At 41.2% G+C, this 16,029-nt stretch overlaps 1 protein-coding gene across 4 annotated transcripts in view; it reads left to right on the top strand.

The window, feature by feature from the left end:
* Positions 1 to 12,822, top strand: part of LOC138725975 (integrator complex subunit 6-like) — a 41,758-nt gene extending 28,936 nt beyond the window's left edge. The window contains exons 10-19 of one of the 4 annotated variants that reach the window (XR_011338335.1): positions 3,042 to 3,136; positions 3,869 to 3,979; positions 5,600 to 5,815; positions 6,297 to 6,420; positions 6,960 to 7,102; positions 7,458 to 7,689; positions 8,441 to 8,833; positions 10,582 to 10,675; positions 11,103 to 11,483; positions 11,845 to 12,822. Coding sequence is in view for 2 of the 4 variants with exons in the window: in XM_069867319.1 (XP_069723420.1) it covers positions 3,042 to 3,136; positions 3,869 to 3,979; positions 5,600 to 5,815; positions 6,297 to 6,420; positions 6,960 to 7,102; positions 7,458 to 7,689; positions 8,441 to 8,833; positions 10,582 to 10,675; positions 11,103 to 11,202 (1,508 nt within the window). In the remaining 2 variants the exon portion in view is untranslated. Of the gene's footprint in view, positions 1 to 3,041; positions 3,137 to 3,868; positions 3,980 to 5,599; positions 5,816 to 6,296; positions 6,421 to 6,959; positions 7,103 to 7,457; positions 7,690 to 8,440; positions 8,834 to 10,581; positions 10,676 to 11,102 lie in introns of all 4 variants that reach the window. The other 3 variants (XR_011338336.1, XM_069867319.1, XM_069867320.1) reach the window with 3 other exon arrangements.
* Positions 12,823 to 16,029: the final 3,207 nt, after the last annotated feature.

Here is a 16,029-nt window from a genome sequence, read left to right on the forward strand (position 1 = left end):
CCTTGAGAGAACTCGCGAGTAAGGATTGTATATTTTGGAAACCAAGGGCTGTATTTCTCACAGATGTGGACATAGCAAGCTGTGGCACTGGGAGGGAGAGCCAAACAATTTGTGCTGATGGAAAGGGAGTGCCACAATCAGATTTTAAATGGTGGATACTGTTTTACATTGTAGCTCCTGATATTTCACTAGAGCGCTTGCAAGGAAGGCTACTGCATTCCCTGTGTGTAAATCACCAGTCTCTGTTCCATTACAACAAAGGAGTACATCTGTTAGTGCAGAGGCATTAGAAAGCTGAGAGGATTACAAGAATCAACAGGGAATGGTGGTGTACTTGCTCAGGTGGCATTGGATGTGAGTGGTGATTTTTATTTTTTTTTAAAGTAAGTTTTTCCTGTGGGTTTTGTGGTGCAGCTGTCACTCACAACTGCACTGTTGCCACGTGAACTGTTCTTGTAATTAGGCTCCAGCTGAACTGCTGTCGTTAGCTACTGACCATTCTCTCTCATGCTCTTTTTCACTGAGCTTGAAAGTGCATCAAGTCACCTTATGTGGTACTGGGTATTAAAGATGTGTGTCAGGATCCTGTTTGTCACCCTTTGGATGTTTTGTACGTTAATCTGAAGTGGATGGAGACTTTGCAACACAGTTTTAAATTAACTGGTCTGCCTGTGATTTTACCTGATCTCTTGAATTGTTGCAGTGGTTCTTGATACCACATTCCCAATTATCCAGTGCTTTTAGCTCCCTCTGAATTTAGAATTAAAAAGAATTCTGCATTAAGTGGACTGTACAGAGTAGGATCTGACAATTAATAGGTTGGATCAAAACTGATTTAAGAAAGGATTTTTCAATAGAATCATAGAATCACCAGGTTGGAAAAGACCTCTTGGGTCATGGAGTCCAACCATTTCTATCTGTCACTAAACCATACTTTCGGACTACAAAAGTTTGCGATTTAATCTGTGAAATACAAGAGTTAACTGTTATTACCGTTTGTTTGCTCACTTCTATAAATGATTACGTGCAACCCGGGGCACAGTGGAAAAAGTCCATTTCAAGTGCCTGGGTTGCAATCTGCTGACAGCGTGTCTCAGGCTCATGATAGAGGCAGGTAAGATGCAGATGGTGATGTTCTCTTTGAAGCTTGTGGCTGCATTTACCACCATGACTGTCTGACTGTCTTCCTTTTAGAGGGTAGGAGTTCCTGCAGCAAGTTCATGCTCTGGGGAGGCTCTCATTTTGAATAGACAAAGCTTTGTGGAAGCTCTGCTTAGATTTGAGAACTTCTTACTGGGGTAGCAAAGATCAGGGAGGTGCTTTTGCATTTGGCTTCTCAGAATGCAGTGATGCTGTGGATTGCAAATAGCAGCTAGCTGAGCACCAAGAACCTCTGTGCCATTTTAGAGTGGCTGTGCAGTCAAACTGCAGGGTACAGCCTGCACAGTGCAGGAAGTGAGACAGCAATCAAGTGCTGATAAGGAGTTTAAGGTTCAAGCTGCACTCATAACCAGCTTATAGCCTTTTAAAATGTTAGGCCATGCTCTGATACTGAACATTTTACATTTCAATTTTTTTTCTTTTTCATTTTTAATTTGGGGAGAGGAATGTGGTTTAACTTCCATTTTGCTGCAAAAAGTTAATAGACTTATAAGATTAGAATGGATGTTATTTTATATTTGCCATATGTCGTGGTGTCATCACAAGTTCTTGTTGATAATAGTGCTAAGCATGTGGTATATTGAGATTTTAATGGAGTTCTAACTTGTCCTCTCAAACACTGCCCCATTTCCTTCTGGCCAGGAAAGAGAATGATTAGCATCTGTAGTGTGGTTTTTATACGTGATGCAGAATTTGTTTAGATTGGAAAATACTTGTAATTAAGTGTGGTTTGACTTTGACAACTTGGCAAATCACATCTTAACATCTGTTCGATTTGTCTAGAATACTATGCAAGTCAAATTTTCTTCTCCAAATACAAATTCATGAAAGCTCAGTCTGGAGAAAACAATTTCCTTGCTGCATCTGTCTTTCGCACACCTTCTTCTGTGCGTCTCCATCTCCTGCAGCTCTCCCCAGTTTATTTTTGGACATCCCTTTCTCCAGTCCTACATACCCTCCCAAACCCTGCTTTGCCAGCAGGTTACAGCTTTACTAAGGAGAAACTTGATTTTGATTGATAATCCATTATTTCAAATGATACATTGCAGGATAATGTGAGGGTGGTTTTTTTATGTTTAGAAATCACTGTACGGTTTATAGTGTGCATGGCAAGTAGGTATGTGCTTCAACTCAGTGATTCCTAAACAGCGATATGCGCACCTCTAGTACAAGCAAGGTGTTTCTTAAACTGTCTCCAAGGAAATAATTTGTCTGGCTGCCCCTCTTTTAAAGGGCAGCAGTTTTTATAGCTAATTATTGTCTCTTTTCTGTGATCTGTGGGAGTTTGCAGCTCTGGCACGAGGCAGGCATTGTGGCTGGAGGAACACCCCTTCTCTGCTGCTGTCAGCAAGAGTCCAGCAAACCTGACCAGAAAGATTCCCTGCTCTCTTTTTTTTTTTTTTTTTTCCTTTCCCTTTGATGCCCAAGAATGTTTTTATTGGAGACCAGAATTCATCATCCAGGTTGAACAAAGGAGCTGGTCTGAAAATGGAAATCAAACCAAATGAGTATTGTTTGGTTTGATCAGATACAGGGAGTCCCTGATGATGGAAGAGAGAGGCAGGGGAGGTGAAACTCTGAACAGGTGGATCTGTTGCACCTTCTATGCTGCTAGTAGTTGTGTGCAGTGTTTCAGTCTGGCATACCTTGTAAGTTTGCCTGTAACGAGGATTTGTTCTGGATTGTCCACTGCAGCTAGGATTGGGGATTCACAATCCTTCAAATTTAAGGTTAAGAACAGTTTTTGTGGGGAAGCCCCATTGGGAGATGGGTGGAGGGAGAAGAAAAGAGGGGGAAACTTGGCACATTGAATTTTGGGTAATGCTGATGGTCTGGAACTACATAAGTGAAACTTCCTTTTGTTGTTTTCCTTTTTGCAGATGACTTGTTTAAGGTTCACAAACTTAAGCCAAATCTGAAGTGGCGACAGGCTTTTGACAACTACCTAAAAACAATGCCTCCTTACTACTTACTGGTATGTTCCTTTTCCCGTTTCATCCTCCTGGGTATAACGGCTGGTGTGACCAGAGGCCTGTGCATCATACCTCTTCCTAGTAAATTTTGTTTACGTAATTATGATGACATTTTAGGTAGTAAACATTTTGCTTTGCAGAGGTATGTAGATCAGGTCAAACATTTTAAATAAATTTATAGTAATATTGAGTAATAGTAACTACATTAAGGTAGTAAATGTGTTTTCTGTTGATTAAATATTAAATAAGTTTTAATCTAAACTACTTTAGATTGTTCAGAGAACCTGAATCTGGCATTATGTTTGTGACTTGATAAACGATTCTGCATTTGCCTTATTAATGTGGGTGAAGTGCTAGAACTTGGGAAGCGAATGCTGGCTGGGCCAGATAGGGGGTGGGGAGAGGCACGGTGTCACCTTTTGCACGTAGCTTGGACAATGCACCTCAATGTGGACTTGCATCATCCCGGCTATTCTGGTACTGAGCCTTCGAGTGGAAATTGCCAGTGGCACCACACTGCGTGGTGTCTTGGTAATGTGGCATAATGCCTATTGCGAGCTAGCTAGCCTACAAAACTCACCTCACGTGTTACTTGAATAGACTTGAATTTTAGTGGCCAAAAGTGGAAAAGCTAGAGCACGAATCCATGTGCCTTAGCTTCCTGTAATTGATCTTATAAATTTTTTTTTTAAATACTTACTCTCTTACTATTTTGTATTTTGTTTTCCTTATAGCCATTAAAGAAAGCCCTAAGGATGATGGGAGCTCCAAATCTGATATCAGATAATTTAGATTGTGGACTTAGTTACAGTGTTATCTCTTACCTTAAAAAACTCAGCCAACAGGTAGTATTGATAAAACCTTTGCCATTAGAAGTGCGTTGATTATTTAGTTTGTGGTAATCTCATTATGAAGCCTTTAATCCCTGTGGGAGTTCATATGGGTGTACAGCATATATTATAATTGAAGATTGAGCATTTCCACTGCACGTATGGATGAACAGAGAGTGATTCTGTAGCCAGTGATTGTGCCTTCTGTAGGTGGTGGAGGGGAGTGCGAAGGAGACCTCTTCAGCTACATTTTAAGTATCCACTAGACCTTTGAACTCCAAAGACTGATTGAATTTATGACTGCTCTTGCCATTGTTCTTCGCAGCTGAAGTCAGAGGCTTGCTCTCAGTCTCATATTTACTTCCACATATGCCTCGACAATGTGTATGTTCAAAAAAGTGGATGTTCTTGTCCACGGGGCAAGCTTTATATCTGAGCTGCCTCTTTCCTTCAGGTCAAATCTGTGCTATGTATTAAACACGACCTGGTGGGAAATGGTCTTCTGTACCTTTTTCTCTTTGTAGAGAATGCCATTTCAGGTGTAACTGTCTGAAAGCCGTGCCTCCTTAGCACAAATGGTTCTTGCAACAGTAGTTTAATATCTAGAAGGCAGTGGGGAAGCAGCACAGCCTTTAAAATTACGAAGAAAAAATCCTCTGCCTTAAAGAAGGCACAAAATACATTCTAAAAGCCTCTGAATGGCTGAGCATCTATTAGACATAAAGCTTCCTGTTGTATTTTGATAACTTATATTGCAGATTAATAAGAATCTGTATTTTGGAGTTGGAATGGCTTGAGATGGATACTGTGGTGTTCACAGGCATTCTCAGCATGTGAAACGGTTTGAATACATTGGATGCATTCTAAGCGTCTGTACAGGGACAAGCAATTCCAGAATTCCTGTCCTTAAATTCAGAATTTCCCACAGATAATGAAGCAAACCCTGCAGAGAATGGGATCTGGGGGAAGTGGGTTGTGGTCACCCTGGGTTTTGGTTGGTTGGGGTTTTTTGGAGGTATTAAGTGGGTCTTACTTTGAATACAGTTAAAGCTTAATACAGTAAAATTACCTGTAGCTATAATGAGAAATTTGTGCTAATTGGGGAAGGAGTAATATGTTTTTAGAAACTTCCTTATGAAGCACATGTCTTTTATGACTTTACTCCTTGCTTTGTTGCAAACATGTAGTGCAAACCTTAGTTCATAGGTTTTTTCAAAAACGAAAACTGGAATTATGTTACTGTATCTGAATAATAATGCTTTAGATGCAATGTTACAGTAACCTAAGGCATCCTACCTTCAGTTATCTTTTTTCTTTACCTTTAAAGATTCTTCAGGGTCACAAAATAAAGTCACAAGACTTCCAGCAAAATTAGGGGTATTCAGACCTCCTGCTGGCACATAAATTTAGATACGTTGGCCAATTTTTTTTTTTCATATGCTAGCATGTTAGGATTTCTTTCTACTTCAGTTCTAATCTTTATAGTCCAGTATATCCCTGGGTAGGTAGTTCTCCTATTTGTTGAGTAGTTGGGGACTAAGTTAATAGTTTTATGCTGTTACTGTACTGTGTGTATTATACTGGAAATCTGTAATGCCTGCTGATTCTTTAACTCATGGTGTGATTCCATTTTAGACAAAAATAGAGTCGGAACGGATAATAGGTTCAGTGGGTAAGAAAGTTCCACAAGAAATTGGAATAAAAGTGAAAAACCACTCCAGTGGCCTCTCCTTGGTACACAGTAGGGATTTTAAGCAACTGCTGCAAGGGATCACTGGGGAATCTCCACTGAGACTGGCGGAAATGAATGTTAAAGAATTTGCTGGCTTCCACATAGGACTGTTAAACAAGGTAAATGGCACAGTGATCTTGCATGGTTAAGTAGTTGATCTGACCTGTTATATATGGGTAACTTTTGTGGACTTTGTGTGGAAGAAGGAAGTAAGTGCTTTTCGCTGAATCGTGAAGAGTGCAGCATAGGCATAAATAGCGAGAAGAGCAAATGCAAGTTTTTGCACTTGCTTTTGGGATGCTGTTTGAAAACCCCATGGTTGTAAAGAAGAATTACTGTGTTTTGAGTAATAGTCTGTAAAAGACAGCTAGTGGTGTTCATCCAGGAATTAACATGCTTAGTTTTAACAGAGCTGAGTACTAATGCTGCATAAGGTCTTGTTGGAAGGGCAGTCACTGAATTTGCTGTATCCAGTTAGGAAGCTCTGAAGTTACTTCAGAGTAGTTTAATAGTTGACATTATTACAGTTCATAGAGGAATTTCTTTGTGCTTGAGAACCAGTGGGTTAACTGAAGGTTATTTGTTTTGTTATAAAACTAGGATCTTAAGCCACAGGCATTCAGAAATGCATATGATATTCCTCGTCACAGTCTTCTAGACCAGCTAACTAGAATGAGAGCCAATCTTCTGAAAACACACAGGCTTATCTCGGGGCAGGATGAGGGTAAGTAGCTGCTAGGTTATTTTATTCCCCAAAACTGTTTTCTGTCCTGGGTGTGGGAGCAGAAATAATGGACATTGTGTCATTGTTGAATCGGTCAGTGTCCCCTTCTTGATTCTGAAGGAGAAACAAGGAAGTTTCGGCCTTCTGTCCTGCAGGTTTTCATGCTTGCTTTGAATTTTGAAAATGTTTCATGGGAGAGCTTTCCCATACAATAAGGTTCAGTAGGTGTGTTTTTTTTATAGTGATGGTAGCTTAAAGCGGAGTGGGGATTATTTTGTTTTACCTTTGTTAAGGGCTGGTGATCTAAAGGTGCAGTTGTTAGCATAGATCAAACTTGCTTATTTTTCATTCTTCTACCATTTAAGTTCAGCTCTTACCAGCCTTATTTCCAAAATTGTAGTCTTCAGCTCTTCCTCCGTACTGAAGACACAGTCAGTCCTAGTTCTTAAATGCTAATGCTTGCAGTTGAAATGTGTGAAGTTCATATTGCCTTAGTTTTAAGATCGTAGGCTAACTTAAGGTCTTCTGTTCTGTTGCAGACTGCCTTCACAGCGTTCCTGTGGCTCAGATGGGAAATTACCAGGAATACCTGAAGATGATGCCTTCACCGCTTCGGGAGATTGACCCGGATCAACCAAAAAGACTTCATACATTTGGCAATCCATTTAAACAGGACAAGAAGGTAGGAAGAACCATGCTGTCTTTATATTTAACGAGATTTGAGATAATTGGAGAGTAGGATTTCTCTCCAGCAACTACAATTACGTTTCGAACTTGTGTCGCTCTTCAGTCACGTGCAGAAAAGAGGGTGTCTTTACATGATCCAAGAGGAATGTGTGAAGAATCATGCTGATTTACAGAGTGGCACTGGTCTGTCTGGTTACGGTGTACATTAGGTGTCTCTGATCTGAGACCTGTGAAGTTTTTTGGAAGCCACTTTAACTTTACCATAGAGGAATTTATACCATTGGTGAATCGATGAAACCATTTCTATTTTGTACTGGTTTTGAAAAATTTTTTTCTTTTTTTCTTTTCAGGGTATGATGATTGATGAAGCAGATGAATTTGTCGCGGGGCCTCAGAATAAGATTAAGCGTCCTGGAGAACTCAATACTCCAGCTTCTCTAAAGAGAAGGCGTAGTATGTCACCCTTGTTGAGACGGCCACAGTCGCCACCTGTTGTAACGAACCATGTTGGTGGGAAAGGGCCACCGTCTGCTTCTGGATCCCCATCGTATCTGAACCTCAAAGGCATCCCAGCAAATAAAGGTACATTGAGTTGCAGTGAGGCAGTCTGCTTGGTCACATGTGGGAATATTTTTGTGTAAAACATACAAACCAAAAAAGCCACTAAAACCAATAAACCAACCAAGTCTGTGTGCTTTCTGAGTTGATTCAAAAGGGTATATCAGCACACATGTATGCTTTAGTGGTAATTAGGACCGAGTTTCTTTTCTTGGCCTAGAGAAAAAGGCTGCTGCAATAGCTAATGAAATCTGGAAAAAAAAATATTTTTTAGTAACTATATTAAAAAGAAAACAAACTGAAGCCTTTCGCCAAGGGGGTTTGGGAGTAGCGAAGATTCAGATCGGCTTTTAGTTCTCATTTGTGCAATCTGTGGTGGGGAAGGAAAGGTAAAATATGGCTGTTTTCATTTCCCCCAAATATTACTTTTCTTACCCACCTGCAGCATGTGGAGGCAGAAGAAAACTGTTAAGTGGAATTGAGGGAAGGAAGGAAAATATTAGCTTACTTAGAAATCATAACACTGCAATAGAAATATCGAAAATGGTGGCTTCGTATTAGTGATACAACATGATAACAGTCCAAAGGGAAGTAAATACTCCCTTGGTTGTGTCAAAGGTTAAATAATCAAAGTATTGGAGGGTTGTCCAGCACTGTCAGATTGTGACACTCCAAACAAGAAAAGATACAGAAGTATTCCTTCCTGTGTTTTTTTTTTGATGTTGCAGTTATACAATAGTGGTTTTTTTATACAATACATGTTTTTCACTTACAGATGCCAATAACAGTGTTGTCCAGGATGGCAACGGGGAGAAGAAAGCAGAGAATTGTCAGTCACTGGAAAAACAAATTGATGGCTTACCTGTGCCAATGGCTCCTTCGGTTCCAGCTGCTCTGGGAGAGGATGAAATGTTACCCAACGATTTAGACTCTCTACCTGTTGAATTCAATTGTTTAAGTGAAGATGGGTTGGATCATAAACCTGGTACCAACGCGCTTGTTCGAGGGCCTCTAAATTACAGCGTGACTGGAGACGACCAAAAACGGGCGACAGAATCTACTTCCGAATCTGTGCCAAATTCATTTAAAATAACACCGATGATGCTGGAGGGAAACAATGCGGACATCAAAATCAAAGTGATGAAGGAGGTGCGCAAACCTGGAAGAAGTAAGTTTTTTTGGGGTTTTTTTTGTTTGTTTTTTTATTAGTATATTGTACATGGTAGCAGAGAGAAGACTTTTTTCCTTGAAATAAGGAGCTGTTTTCAGCATACAACTTTAGATTTTGAATAATTTCTGATTGCTTCCACATGATCAGTGGAGGAACAGAACAAGGAAGAAAGATCTTGCCTGCTGGGCAGGCGAGTTGACTTTTAGACAGCTGTGCCTGGGAAGTTCAGTCCCAAATGACCTTTTTTGCCCTTGAAGGTAGGTTAACTGATGTAAGAGGTACGCTGTGAAAGCATCTTTCAGAGGTTTTGGTTTTGTTACCAGTGATCTAATGAGACTGGATAGGCTTGGCCTTAAGCTGCACTGCCCTTTGCAGATGCACTTAACACTTCGTATTTTTTTTACTTTGTGTGGTAGTGTAATTAGTGGTGGAACACACTTGGGAATCCTTAAGAACTGAAAATTAAAAATTACTTTCTTCTTTTTTTCTTCTAAGGTCTGATAACACCCCACACCCCTCCCAAAATTTAAAATGTAGTGAGGAAAAGTAATTTCCCTCCTCAGCCTTTGTTACGTGTTTTGTATGTGCCTGTATACAGGATCAAAATCAAAACACTAACCTGAAAGTTCAGCTAATGTGTGTGCTGTAGGATTTGCCATGGGCATAATCTTTCTTTTTTTCCTAAATGGCAGACAGCCCTTACATGGATCTGTGTCTGAGTGAATTATTTCTACAAATCAAACTACTGAATATTTTTCTAATAAGTTAAGTGACAATAGTTATTATAATGGAGTAATCTTAACTTCTATGTTTTTCTGATCTTGCCTTGCTTTCCCCAAACTTAGTATTTCATTGAGATGTAGAATCTTTGTGGCAGACTGAGGCTGTTGAGAGATGAAGTCTTGTTTGTGCTGTATCTGTACTTAATTTTTAAGATGTTTTGACACTCTGTACTCGGGTCTTTGCTTCCTGTTTTGCAAAGTGGGCTCATCTAATCTTTTACCAAATGGTGGTGTGGAATAAGATAGCACTGTGTTCAGTGTGAGTTGCGCATGTTGCTGCAGAGTTCAGGGAGTCATCAAAGAAAGAACTAAACAGTAGTGGGTTAAACACGTACACGTATTCTGAACATACATCCTCACTGTCCTGCTGTGTCACTCTGAGCAGGCATAGTTCCAGCACCATACACTGGGTTTAACTGTGGAAAGTATTGAAATGATACTTATTTGTTTTCTTTCTCTCCATTAATATGTCCTGTCCATTCTTTTGCAGTGGATATATTCACTTTGTATGTGTAAGAGAGTCCCATTAATTGTGCTTGCTCTAAGAGCTGATAATCTGTCCTTCTAAGAGAACTAATCCTCACCTCAGCTTTCAGAAATGACAGCTGTAGGTGGAACCAGGGCTTGGTGGCCCTTCATGTGTATTAACTGCTTGTGGTGGCACTGTGTTCATGATGACACAAGGCTTCTCTACCGAGGCTGCATTTTCTGCATTTCTCTTCAGGAGAAACTCGTTCTGTGGTGCCACATTTGAGTACCAGATCGTCAGTATCACTTCATATTATTGGTACCACCTGCTTTCTGTGCACAAAACTAATGTGGGGTGTTATTGCCTTACATGTGTTGCTGTGCACAGAAGTAAGAAATGCGGGGCTTTGTTTTTTCTTTTGGCTCTTAAAGCTTTATTGAAAATGCATTTGCAAGATGCATTTTTAATACATGGGTGGATTTTTTCTTTTTTAGATTATGAAAAAATTTTCTCTCTCCTTGAAGAGGTGCAAGGGCCTGTGGAAATTCAGAAGTATTTTGTTGAATTTGCTATAAAGGAAGCAGCCAGGTTTGTATGGATCTAAATGACTTGGAGACTTAAACTAAATGTTAATTTAGAATCATGACAGTAATTCATAAATTTTTCCAGTACTAGTGTTTTCTCTTTTTCTTTTTGACATACTTAAATTATTATAGTTGTTTTAGTGGTCAAACTACTGTTAAATTTTTATGAAGTAAATGGCCCTTACTCAAAGTTTAAATGTGAAATAGATGGGTCGTTCTTGAAGACAATCCCAAAATTTGGGTGGTTTGCAGAAGGGTGGCTGTATTTAATTGAATTTTCTGGTCATTGTAATGCCAGAAATAAAGCATGCTCTTCCATACTGGAAACAGAGAGCCTCTGGGAGTGACATCTGTTGTGACTGAGTAGTCTTGAGTTGTTCAACTGTATTTTTGGAAAAAAAAAATTAAATTGCTCTCCCTCTCTTCCTTAGGTTTAAAAAACGGGTCTTAATACAACACTTAGAGAGAATACTAGAGGAGCTAGAGTTCAACAGCCTACCCAACAGAGTTAATCATGTCAACAGTAGATAATAATGTACCGGCCAGACGAATACGGACCAGGAGTGAGTTTGCTGTGCCGCAGAAGAGTGGAAGAGGATGTAGCTGCCGCCCTCACCATCTTGGCAGTCAAGTGATTTTACTGTCACAGTCTGAGAAGAAGAAGCAGTGGAGCTTTAACTTTAAGAACCTCTATCGGCAGAAGCTGGGCTATAACCTTAAGGATTTGCTATGAAAGGTGTGGCTTTTTTCCTGTGGAGGGTGCTATTTGCTCAACAGGCTGAAGAAAATAACCATTGCTGCCCCTCCTGCAGGTGATGAGAATTTACTCATTTGAACGCTGTCATTAGACGTTTACGTGCTGTAGGCAGCAGGTTGCACTAAAATGGGGCACTGTCAAATGCACACACTGTCTGCATCGTGGAGAGAGCCCGTGTGTTCCCAAAAAAACCCTCCCAGAAACACCTGCACTGGTAAAATTGCATGTTGCCACCACAGAGACAAGGGTCTTGTTCCCAAGAACTGCTAGCCATGCCTTTAAACTTGAGATTCAGTGTAGATTGAGAGTAAAGAAACTGCTATTGTGTTAATGAAAGCTAAAGACAGCCCTGTGACTGTTACCACCTGATGGTCACTAAACAATCTACCTCAGACTCTCTTCTGTTTTGTCTGCAGACATTATGAAAGTGCACCTGAGGCTTCCCAGGTCCCCGACTTCAGTTCTCTTTCATCCTGTGAGGAGGACGGAGATTCTTCAGGTGGCCTTGGCACACGCTGTGCTTTGGAAGCACTAAAAGGAAACGCTTTTAAAAACGTGTATTTTAATGTTCATACAAAAGAGATTATTTTGAACAGTATTGTTACCAGATCACTAATTTGATATTTTAACTGTATAAATTTTTTTGGAACATATGTATATATAAAATAAACCATTTTATTAATTTTTAATAAGTGCTAATCTGAGGAGTCTGTAGTGGGCAGCACTGAGTTCCTGCAGTTGTTTGTTAGCGACAGACTGCTAATATTTTTGTAAAACCAGTGAGGAGAGCAGCTGTTCTGCAGCTGAACCTGATCCGCACCCCCTCAAGCACAGCGTGCGGTTCCGGTTGCTGGAAGTGCTTGTGCCCTGGAGCGCCTGCCCCATCACTCAGCTCAGCCTGCACGGGGTTCATGTTTTCACTCGGCTCCAGTTTACCAGACCTTTAGTTACATGAGCTGATTCCCTCTACTCTGTTCCTCTCACTCTTTTCTCCCAAGGTGATTTGATAGATTGCAGAACATGCAGAGGAGTCTGAAGCACCTGCCTGTAATATATTTTTCTTCCTTTAAAGCAGTACCAGTGATGTGCCAGTAGTGAGCGGCTCTGCTGATAGCTGTGTATTTTCAGTTGTTCAAACATAACATACTCTTATCCTCTTAACAGGTTTCTTTTAAAGACAGGTTGAAGTTGTGCTTTTGTTAACTAGCTCTTTACCTTGTACTGCAGATACTCTAGGGATTCCGGTTGACTAGCCAGTGCGTGAGAGGCAGGGAAGCAGATTCTAGCTGGTGAGCCTGTACTTCTCTGCTCCTACTTATATTTATAGTACTAGCCAGCCTGTGAGACGTCTTTTCCATCCACTCTGAAGCAGTGCTCTTGTCTGTGGAAGATACAGTTTGACCATTGGAACTATACCAGTAAAATTCAAGAAGGAAATAAAATCCAGCAGCAGCAGCAAATCTCTGTCACAGTGTTGTATGAATGGAGTGACACAGGGAAAAGCATTACTATAAATGTATCCTAATTTTGCTCTTAGAAGTCCCTTTTATTCATCTGTTCAGTAGAACATCTCTAAAAAACCACAGAAATACCTTGGAATGATACAAAGAGGGGGATTCACTCTTTCAGCATCGTTACATGGAAGCTATATGTCACCACGCTAGACCTCCCATGCCCAGTGTTGGACTTGTAGAAGGGAATTTATTTACAGAAGGTCAGATATACTGTGCATACCTTGTTCTAAAATGGCCTGTTTGCATGTGTGGAGTTGCTTGTAATACGCTATTTTTGAAGCAGCAGGTGGTAAGAGGAGGCAGCTCTCTTCTATCTAGTTAATGGTTCTTTAATTCTCTTTCCTTAGACACTCACTCGATAATGTGTCTGAGCAGGGGTTGAGTTTTTAACTAGTGACCTCATTAGCATGTAAACTTGCTCTTTTGATGTGATGCAGTTGGCTGCCAAATGAGCTACAGGAAGCAGGTAGCTTTCATTCACTTCACATTCAGAAAATGCTCAGAACAAACAAAACGGTCCATTCGAGTTGAAGCAGTGAGAACTTTCCTTTACCTCATCCTTATTTTATCTTAATAAAGAGAATTTCGATCAAGGGATAAGGGCAAGAAATCTTACAGTGAACTGGATGTGAGTCTTCGTAAGAAGGAAGGAGGATGAACTCTCCTCACAGGTTGTGCCAGTGAAGGGATGAAGAAAAAAGGAGCAGCAATGATCCACCTAAGAGCGCACACAGCCCTGTGACCCAAATAGAATACAAGAACAACATTGTTTGCTTAGGAAATAGTAAATGCTCCGTGCCCCTCTTGAGGAGAATCTTAAGGGAGATGACTCGTTGTAAGACAAATGGCCATGCTGGATGCAGATACAACATTCACTGAACAAATGCAGCCTCTGGCTTTGACTGGCACGCTTCACTTTGATGTGGAGCCAGGAGAAGTTACACTAGTACCAAGGCTTCCCTTTCCTCAGAGGAGACCACAACCCCAGAAGCAGCAGCGCTACTGAGAGCCGGTTCTGCCCGTGCAACAGATGAGCCTCTGCACAACAGGAGTGTTCTTCAGCCTCGGCTGGGGAGCCAGCATGGGTCCACAAATGCATACGGACAAGAGAGAGAACCTGGAAAGCTGTATGTGCCTTGCTCAGACTTTACATTTTTGAGCTCTTGCCTAAGGTTGAAATAATGTGGCACAGTTAAACTGGAGCGTTAGGAAGTGGGGAAAGAACCTATGGCTGGCTGTGTTTCCTGCAAGGAGCGTTGTTTAACAACCTGAATTAACAAATTAAGTGCTTATCTTCCTAACATGGGTACTTGGGTTGAAATGCCTGCAGGTATTCTGGTTCTTCACGTCCTGACCTCCTTAGTAGGCAGTCACAAGTACTTCTTATCTTCATTTTTCCCTACCACGAGCCCCTAGCCATGCAGCTCCCAGTCCCATTGTGGGTGGCAGAGCTCTGTTGGGTGCTGCTGTTCCCGGCTTGTGTGCACAGTGCGTTTATGATGGGCAAGTGTGTTCTTGTCCGTGCTTAACCAGCATCTTCCAAAAAATAAAAGCTGCAGAGCTGTTACTGTGCTATCCCTGACTTTGCAATGGTCAAACAGTTGTGTAACTCCCTTTACAGGAAACCACTGAAAAGCCAACCCTTTTTTTTTTTTCTTTAATGGTTTCTTGTGGTAATTTTTCCAGGTTCTGCCTCTAAACCGGCTAGCTGAAATGGCAATGACGTAGGGTATTGAGTTCGTTTCCTCTTGTTCTGTCCTGTAATAGCTACGAAGAAACTTCTGATGGAAAAATCCAAGTAGAAATGCACTGGCCAGCAAACAGACTATTGGAAAACCTATAAAGCTCCAAACTAGATTGTTTCATACCAGCAACATCACACATTTAGAAATGGACTCCAGAGCGCTTGTCCTGCAGAATGTGCAACCTGGTGAGGCTGAAAACAAGACCAAAGACTTTAAATCTGGCAGAAACAAGGTTTGGCAGAGATCTGAAGGAAGGATGTTAATCACTGGATTTAAGAGGAGCTGCTGCTTTCAGGTCTGCAAAAACAAGCTGAAATCTGTTTGAAGTGAAAAAGGAGGAAACTGGAAAAGAATAGCGTCTTGGGATTTAGCAAAAATCCTGTGGCCTGCCGAAGTTGTTGAGCTGCAATTGTAAATCTGAATCTTGTGATCAGTTTTTGACTGCTTTATTTAGGCTGTTATTTCAGGGAGGGAAGACAGGACCAAAAAGGCTGGACCTGTGTGATTTTTCTCATTGCGTGTTGTTTCATCCTTGAAAGTAGACTTGGCTTGTTTTTAGCAGTGTTGTTTCTCTTCTGCATTGACCATGTTTTTGTCTGTCTCTTAGTAGTGGCTAAAACAGCGTGGCAGTTTTGCAGGAGCCCTGCTGTCTGTCAAGCAGGGAGCATGAGAGGAGGCTGGGGGTACAGTTGGCAGTAAAAGCAGCCGCTGCTTGCATCCTGTGAGAACTGGTTCAGCTTCATCTGTTCAGCCTCAGAACCTTCGTTTTAAAAGTTGGTGATACTCCTTGGGGCTGAGAGTGCAGGTCACTTCAGCAGCAGGTTGTTCAGAGTTAGAAGAACTTGCCTAGGAAGGAGTTAAGCTGTTGATACGGTCTTGTGTTGAATTCACCATAGGGTATTTTCTTGCGCACTGGAAGAGCGTAACCTTCCCTGAGTCAGCAGCCACGTGGGTTTGCCAGGAATGGTGACTGCTGATACCATGTAAAGAAAACAAAATCCCCCTCTGCTATGAGTTGGGAAGCTCTTGGAAAAGCTGCATTTCATAACATTTTGAGCTTGGGCTGAGGCTCTTAACTGATTTATGGTGAAGTCCAAAAGAATAGTTTGGCCTGGGAAAAGCAGTGGAATGGAAACCCCCGATCAGATATTTTCTGGAGATTTGGGGTTTTTTGAGAGCTTTGGGAAGTTTCATCTCCACATCGACAATGGGAGTTTCAGAGCTATTTCCTGCTCCTGGAGCAGCTCCAGCAGCCGTGGAAATAGCCGGATCCTTGGCGTGTGTGTGTGCTTGCTGTCAATTCACTCACTGTCGCTGCTCTAACGCAAGCAGTCTTGCATAA

This window comes from Phaenicophaeus curvirostris, chromosome 13 (genome assembly GCF_032191515.1).
Source record: "Phaenicophaeus curvirostris isolate KB17595 chromosome 13, BPBGC_Pcur_1.0, whole genome shotgun sequence".
Taxonomy (NCBI): domain Eukaryota; kingdom Metazoa; phylum Chordata; class Aves; order Cuculiformes; family Cuculidae; genus Phaenicophaeus; species Phaenicophaeus curvirostris.